General features: G+C 34.5%; 1 protein-coding gene across 1 annotated transcript in view; it reads right to left on the reverse strand.

Moving 5' to 3' along the window:
- The window catches only part of LOC107588453 (slit homolog 1 protein-like), a 69,118-nt gene that overhangs the window by 4,835 nt on the left and 55,177 nt on the right, over positions 1-9,106 (reverse strand). The window contains exons 32-35 of the mRNA XM_016276552.1: positions 8,515-8,743; positions 6,496-6,626; positions 6,268-6,422; positions 966-1,266 (exon numbers count right to left, since the gene is read on the reverse strand). Of these exons, the coding sequence (XP_016132038.1) occupies positions 966-1,266; positions 6,268-6,422; positions 6,496-6,626; positions 8,515-8,743 (816 nt within the window). The remainder of the gene's footprint in view (positions 1-965; positions 1,267-6,267; positions 6,423-6,495; positions 6,627-8,514; positions 8,744-9,106) is intronic.

Here is a 9,106-nt window from a genome sequence, read left to right on the forward strand (position 1 = left end):
TATGTTTTCATATCATGTGTAAAATATATATTTTTATGTATGAAATTATATTAGCTAGAAATTATATTAGCTACTGTATATTTTTCTAAAAAAATTATTAAATGATGATTTTTTTTTAAAATAAAAGCATTCAATTGGCTTTACCTCATGGTTATTTAATATAACAATTTAAAATAAATAATATTACAAATGTTTTAGAATATAGATTAATTGAAATGGTTGTATATTTTACATAAAATATCAAAATAATACATTTTGTTCTATTTTATGTAAAATATTCAGTAGGCATTACCACATGGTTATATAGCATAAAATCATTTTTGAACTATTTTTTAAAGATAAAATGTAAAACATTTTAATTTATATAAAATATATAAACAGTATGTGTATATCATAAAATTAAATCATTTAAATAGAAACATTAAGCTGGCATTTCCACATGGTATATACTATAAAAGTGTAATATATAAAATATAAGATAATAATATTTTTTCTATGTAAGATATGTATTTTATCTATAAAATATTTTTATTTTAAAACATTTTTACATATTATATAATAAACATTTTTAATATTTAAAAATGTAATATTTGATGTTACATTAATATATTTAAAATCTAATATATTTTATATTAGGCTTTCGTATTAAATAACCTTAACAACTAAATGTGAAATTATTATACGTGACCCTGGAGCACAAAAGCAGTGTTAAGGCGCTGGGGTATATTTGTAGCAATAGCCAACAATACATTGTATGGGTCAAAATGATCCATTTTTCTTTTATGCCAAAAAAATCATTAGGATATTAAGTAAATATATTTTGTACATTTCCTACCGTAAATATATCAAAACTTAATTTTTGATTAGTAACATGCATTGCTAAGAACTTCATTTGGACAACTTTAAAGGCATCAGATTCCCTCAGATTCCAGATTTTCATGCACCATGAACACACAGGTACACACTTGTTTTTCTGGCAGGGGTTGGTAGCGGCTGCCAGCAGGGCCTGATCGCAGTGTTTGCCGGCCCATCCCGGCTGACAGCGGCACACAGGCCCGGCGGCGGGGTCCGGCTGACACAGTCCGTTCACGCAGTGCAGCTCCTGACAGGCCCGGCAGCCCGGCACCACTCCCGGCTTCATCTGCGTGCGCCTGAAGTCCTGCAGCTCATTATTAATGTACAGGTTTCGTATGCAGCCCTGAAAACTGGAGCCGTTGAGAGACGGCCACTGGTTCAAAGACAGCGATTGCGCACTTTCAGGCATTCCTGATGGATAAAACATACATTTAGAGATACACTCAAAATAAAGCAATAAGCCCCGTGAAGCCGTGGTTTACAGTGAATTTATAACAGCTAAGGGGCGTTGTTAGGCATGATGCGAAGCGGAGTGCCTAAAAGCCCCTTAGCCATTATAAATTCACTGTAAACCACGGCTTCACGGGGCTTATTGCTTTTATAAAACGGTTATTCCATATACGTAGTAAGGTTTCACAAAATAAAACGGAGCAAATAAAGTGTAATGATATTAATAAAAACAGTATTCTTCCACCAAACAATGTAGTTCCTCAGAAACAGTTGTGGTTTCAACAAAGTGGTTGTCGAGCAACACACAGAAGTAAACAACGGTGTATGTTTGTAGAGTATTATACAACAGCTTCGAACGCGGCTCAGCCAATCAGAATCAAGGACCGGAACTATCTTTTATAAACATTATTTTACAAACCTGTTCAGTTTATTTTTAAAAAAAAATTTTCATTTAACACCATTACGTTAGGTTTCCCATTTAAACAATTGCATTGTGTTAAACGGACTTGAAACAGTGGCGTTTTGGCTAAGACATTTCAATAAGACACTGGGGCTGTTACCAACCAAATGAAATCAGTATCAACAAAATTAATCTTTGCAATGCAGAGGAAACACTGAAGCTGCATCTGAAGTGACATTTAGATGTATTTACTCACTACTGTTTAGTGCAGAACATGAATGCATTTAACCTGCAGTTACAAATGCATACATGTTTTGAAACATAAAACGTTTGAAATCATTTAAATAATAAAAGATACTCTGAATGTGAAATTGAAACCGCCAGTAGGTGGCAGCAAGTCACTGTTAATAAGTGAGTAACTACGATTGAACCGAATCATTTAAACGGGTGATTCCTTCAGGAACGAAACACCGTCATGTTGCTCAGAGATGCAAAACAGTGCTGTGGCTGTGTTTGGGATGATTTCTGTTGTCGAAATACCGCAAAAACAGGAAATATGGCGTCTAAAACGTAAGTCTCTTAATTAACTTCTTGTTTATTGAACGGTTACATTTGTAATCATGGTAATTTTAGGAGAAAAAACGGTACTCTCTGTGTGATATTCATTAACTATATGAAATCATATAAATATATACATTTTCTGTCCCCATATCTTAAATTTTGTGATCATTGTAAATGCATTTTAATACTGAATCATGCAGTGAAAGAACGCACTCTAAACACGCATGCGCAGTTTAAATCTAGACTTCATCACCTAATGTATGAGTGGTGTTTTGAAGGGTTTTTGCGAAATACTCGATAATGTCAAAAATCGCACATCATTAAAACAACAATTGCGATATTATTGCAGATTATATATATATCGCACACCCCTAATTGCATGTATTTGTTTTTATGAGTTGGGGCTACACATATTTATTGGATGGAAATCCTGCCCTCAATTAAAGTGAGTTCATCCAATGAATTATGTTTTACAGTCAAATGTGGAAATTGTACCGCCGACGTATAGCGGGGCGTCTCTGGCGAGGGGCTGGATGTGTCCCAAGCTATCCAGAGTCGTAGGAAGCCCTCCGTCCACAGAGAGGTTGACCATCTGGTCATAAGTCACCAGCTCGACGGTGTGAAAGCGTCCGTCGTTCACGATCTCCGAGCTGTGCAAACAGGCAGTGAATTACAGCAGGTGTATTGACTTGTTAAATGTGGAGTGTGGTCTGTAATGTAAACCTGTAAATGGTGCTTCCCGGCTGATTCCCTGCGTCGCAGGTCACTTTGACACGGCCGTCGTGTAACTCGACTGCGATGTGGTCGTCGACGCCGTTGTAGAGAAGAATCCCACTGTCTTCAGCGGTGGAGACCTGAGAGAAAGAGTCCAAATGCAAGAGTGCTGCTCAAATGTTTGAGATTTCTGTGCGTCTTCTTGCGATGTGGTTTTCTATGTGAATATATAGTAAAATGTCATTTATTTCTGTGATCAAAGCTGAATTTTCAGCATCATTACTCCAGTCTTCAGAGTCACATGATCAATCTAATATTCTGTAATATGCTGATTTGCAAAGAAACATTTCTGATTATTATCAATGTTGAAAACAGTTGCGCTGCTAAATTTTTATATATTTTTTTCAGGATTCTTCAATGAAAGTTAAAAAAAATGTAAATCTTTTGTAACAATATAAATGTTTTTTTAAATGTCACTTTTGATCAGTTTAATGCATCCTGTCTGAAAAAAATAGCAATTTCTTAAAAAAAACAAACAAACCTTTGAACGATAGCGTTGAAATATATATATTCCTAGATATTTCTAAACATGTATACAAAATATAAAATGTATTTATATATTATCTCTGTATTAAGAAAACCTAACTTAAAATCGTATTACTTACAATATAAATAACTATTTATTATATTAAATATTTGCTTTTTTTACATTAACCATGTACTAATGTTTATTTTAGTGGATAATAATATGCAATTAATAGTAATAAAATTCGTAATTTTATTTATTTATTTGTTTGTTTGTAACGTTATAAAAGTCTTTACTGTCACTTCTGATCAATTTAATGCATCGTTGGTTAATTTCTTTCCAGAAAAAACAAACTTGTGAACAATAGTCTCTAAATAGTTTATATAAAATGTATTTATTTGTTAAATATATAATTTATTTATTTTTTATGTTAAATTGTTTTATATATTTTCCTTTTATTTAACTATGTGGTACAACTACATAGAATGGCAGCTAATAATATTATAATATGCAATATAATATTTGACTTATTTGTAACATCATAAATGCCTTTACTGATATTAGTACTTTTATACTTTTGATCAATTTAAGGCATCCTTGCTGAATGAAAATCTCTCTCTCAAAAAAAAAAAAAAAAAAGTTGACCCCAAATTTTTAAATGGTAATGTAGATGCAAAGCAGACATAACTTTACAAAAAAAGGTCATGACAAAACAGATACACAAAGATGACATCCTTCAAATGGCCGTCTCTTTACATAATTCTTAAGAGCTGTCAAATACTCTCACCTCAAGCTGCATGTGAACACACTCAGGTAGGGTTTCTCCATACTGCTCCAGAAGATTGACCACATCAATGACAGGTTCAAAAAGCTGGTCTGTACTAGTCTGCCTGTCTCTGATCTCCAGCAGGTAACCCATCACCTGCACAAGAGCCTGGTAGTCTCCACTGCACAACGGCTCTTTAAGCCTGGATTCCGCCCGGAGCATGAAATCCTCGAGTTCACCAATACTGAACAAAACCAAGATCACAAACCAGCAAAAACTCGATTACTTTTATTGACTAAGGAAAGCATTTGGAGTTTGGAGGAAAACTGGGACATTAAAGGGGTCATATGACGTTGCTAAAAAAACATTATGTTGTGTATTTGGTGTAATGCAATGTGTTTATGTGGTTTAAGGTAAAAAAAAAAACACATTGTTTTCCACATACTGTACATTACTGTTGCTCCTCTATGCCCCGCCTTTCTGAAACGCATCGATTTTTACAAAGCTCATCGTTCTGAAAAGCGAGGTGTACGCTGTTCGGCCAGCTATCCAGTGCGTTGTGATTGGCCGAATGCCTCAAGCGTGTGACGGAAATGTTATGCCCCTTACCATACTGTGATGCCATCTCCCAGCACGACGAGACAACACCAGTAAAACCCATTACAAACGAGGCATTTGTTGCATCCAGTGGGGACATAATTACTGATTATAATGTCTTTTTACGCATTGTGTTGCGTATTGCGCCGCGAAAACATAAAACCATGTTTGTATTTGTGATCGGAGAAACGACAAACAACAAGCGATACTCTACACTGCTCAAAACTCGCGTTTGAATCGTCAGTGGCAAATTCTTTAAATATAAAAAATTTACTTACAGGCTGTGAGTCAGAAGTGTCAGACTGTCCTTGCAAAGTTGGAACTGCCCCACTTTATAGAAACAGCCTTTGTGCACAGACGCATTGTAGGCTACTCTGCAGGTTCAGGAAACAGTCCTTCATAAAATGCGCTGCACACATCTGAATATTTGGGTTGAACTGTTCTGGAACAGTGTTGTAAATACAACTTAACCACTGATTTCTAGTTAAAACGTTTGAAATCATTTAAATAATAAAAGATACTCTGAATGTGAAATTGAAACCGCCAGTAGGTGGCAGCAAGTCACTGTTAATAAGTGAGTCACTACGATTGAACCGAATCATTTAAACGGGTGATTCCTTCAGGAACGAAACACCGTCATGTTGCTCAGACATGTTTTGAAACATAAAACGTTTGAAATCATTTAAATAATAAAAGATACTCTGAATGTGAAATTGAAACCGCCAGTAGGTGGCAGCAAGTCACTGTTAATAAGTGAGTCACTACGATTGAACCGAATCATTTAAACGGGTGATTCCTTCAGGAACGAAACACCGTCATGTTGCTCAGAGATGCAAAACAGTGCTGTGGCTGTGTTTGGGATGATTTCTGTTGTCGAAATACCGCAAAAACAGGAAATATGGCGTCTAAAACGTAAGTCTCTTAATTAACTTCTTGTTTATTGAACGGTTACATTTGTAATCATGGTAATTTTAGGAGAAAAAACGGTACTCTCTGTGTGATATTCATTAACTATATGAAATCATATAAATATATACATTTTCTGTCCCCATATCTTAAATTTTGTGATCATTGTAAATGCATTTTAATACTGAATCATGCAGTGAAAGAACGCACTCTAAACACGCATGCGCAGTTTAAATCTAGACTTCATCACCTAATGTATGAGTGGTGTTTTGAAGGGTTTTTGCGAAATACTCGATAATGTCAAAAATCGCACATCATTAAAACAACAATTGCGATATTATTGCAGATTATATATATATCGCACACCCCTAATTGCATGTATTTGTTTTTATGAGTTGGGGCTACACATATTTATTGGATGGAAATCCTGCCCTCAATTAAAGTGAGTTCATCCAATGAATTATGTTTTACAGTCAAATGTGGAAATTGTACCGCCGACGTATAGCGGGGCGTCTCTGGCGAGGGGCTGGATGTGTCCCAAGCTATCCAGAGTCGTAGGAAGCCCTCCGTCCACAGAGAGGTTGACCATCTGGTCATAAGTCACCAGCTCGACGGTGTGAAAGCGTCCGTCGTTCACGATCTCCGAGCTGTGCAAACAGGCAGTGAATTACAGCAGGTGTATTGACTTGTTAAATGTGGAGTGTGGTCTGTAATGTAAACCTGTAAATGGTGCTTCCCGGCTGATTCCCTGCGTCGCAGGTCACTTTGACACGGCCGTCGTGTAACTCGACTGCGATGTGGTCGTCGACGCCGTTGTAGAGAAGAATCCCACTGTCTTCAGCGGTGGAGACCTGAGAGAAAGAGTCCAAATGCAAGAGTGCTGCTCAAATGTTTGAGATTTCTGTGCGTCTTCTTGCGATGTGGTTTTCTATGTGAATATATAGTAAAATGTCATTTATTTCTGTGATCAAAGCTGAATTTTCAGCATCATTACTCCAGTCTTCAGAGTCACATGATCAATCTAATATTCTGTAATATGCTGATTTGCAAAGAAACATTTCTGATTATTATCAATGTTGAAAACAGTTGCGCTGCTAAATTTTTATATATTTTTTTCAGGATTCTTCAATGAAAGTTAAAAAAAATGTAAATCTTTTGTAACAATATAAATGTTTTTTTAAATGTCACTTTTGATCAGTTTAATGCATCCTGTCTGAAAAAAATAGCAATTTCTTAAAAAAAACAAACAAACCTTTGAACGATAGCGTTGAAATATATATATTCCTAGATATTTCTAAACATGTATACAAAATATAAAATGTATTTATATATTATCTCTGTATTAAGAAAACCTAACTTAAAATCGTATTACTTACAATATAAATAACTATTTATTATATTAAATATTTGCTTTTTTTACATTAACCATGTACTAATGTTTATTTTAGTGGATAATAATATGCAATTAATAGTAATAAAATTCGTAATTTTATTTATTTATTTGTTTGTTTGTAACGTTATAAAAGTCTTTACTGTCACTTCTGATCAATTTAATGCATCGTTGGTTAATTTCTTTCCAGAAAAAACAAACTTGTGAACAATAGTCTCTAAATAGTTTATATAAAATGTATTTATTTGTTAAATATATAATTTATTTATTTTTTATGTTAAATTGTTTTATATATTTTCCTTTTATTTAACTATGTGGTACAACTACATAGAATGGCAGCTAATAATATTATAATATGCAATATAATATTTGACTTATTTGTAACATCATAAATGCCTTTACTGATATTAGTACTTTTATACTTTTGATCAATTTAAGGCATCCTTGCTGAATGAAAGTATTTATTTCTTTAAAAAAAAAAAAAAAAACCTTTTGGACGGTAATGTATATTTACATATTTGACGTAAAATATTTATAAATAATATGTATATACAGTGTATATATATATATTTACATACATGTATATATGTGTGCATATATATATACACACACAAACTCTCACAAAATAAATGTTTAATAGAATTATTTTATATTTATATTAAATATTTGTCTTTTATATTAACCATGTGCTACTAATATATTACCAGTGGTTAATAATTTATTTATTTCCATAATACATATTACCGCAATGCATCTGTAAATGAGAGTGTTTCGTATGTCTTGTGTGTTTCACGGTATGCTTTGTATTGCATCCTTGAATCTAACAATAGCAGAAACATAAAAAATATGACAATTACTCTGACATATGGCTGTTAAAATTACAATTACATTTACATATACTCGTTCAGCAGATGTTTCACGTGCCAAGGTCAGAGAAAATGAATCCGAGGCATATGCTTGGACCAAAACTATTTAATTATGGAGCTGTTTTTGCTTTATATTTTGGGCATGTGGTGAAGGTCACCGTCTCCCTCTCATTATCAGAAATTAAAGAGCACTCATAGCAACATTAATATGCATGTTTGAGTGGTTTAATGCGAGTAATAGTTCACATATATGCTGCCACATATTCTAGATAGACTACAGTAAATATCACTTTTAACATATATATAACAAAGTGATAATATAATTATATATTAGCATATATTTATTTATTAACATATATTTGCAATATTCATTTATTAACATATATTTGCAATTGTATTATTTATTTTGTGTCATTTGCACAGCACTTTCACTTGTACACAGACAGCGATGAGCTGGTTTCTGTGCTGCAGAACGGGCCGCACCTGCAGCGTGATGTTGGTCTGCGGCCGCTTCTTGACGTCGTTGAGCAGCAGGTACGAGTCTCTGTCGATGAAGTTGACGCTGAGCAGTTTTTCGCAGCGCGGCCCGCCGAACCCCGGCAGACACTGGCAGACTGCAGTACCGTGGCTCTCCACACAGGGGGCGCCGTTCTCACAGAGTAGCTGCTCACAGCCCGCCGGAGCCCAGAGAGGCCCTTCACACAGACGACCGCTGACACCAAACAACACGCCGTCATTAACTACTGCATATAAATACTGCACAAACCACGCCACAGATGACGAACAAGAGTGTCCGTGAGAAAAAGACAGATCTAGGCCTCTTAACACTAGCTTGCGCTATTCTTTTTTCTATTCTATCTGTTTTCTTTTTACTTATTATATAATTAAAACAAAAACCCTTGCTGCGTGTACTGCGTTAAGCTAACTGAGACTTGTTATAGCACTTGCGTATCATTGCTCTTTTGGTAATTTGTAAGTTGCTTTGGATAAAAGCTATCTATCCATCTATCTATCTATCCATACACCTGTCCAATATCTATCTATCTATCTATCTATCTATCTATCTATCTATCTA

The sequence above is a fragment of the Sinocyclocheilus grahami genome, unplaced genomic scaffold (genome assembly GCF_001515645.1).
Source record: "Sinocyclocheilus grahami isolate Dianchi unplaced genomic scaffold, SAMN03320097.WGS_v1.1 scaffold103.1, whole genome shotgun sequence".
Classification (NCBI taxonomy): domain Eukaryota; kingdom Metazoa; phylum Chordata; class Actinopteri; order Cypriniformes; family Cyprinidae; genus Sinocyclocheilus; species Sinocyclocheilus grahami.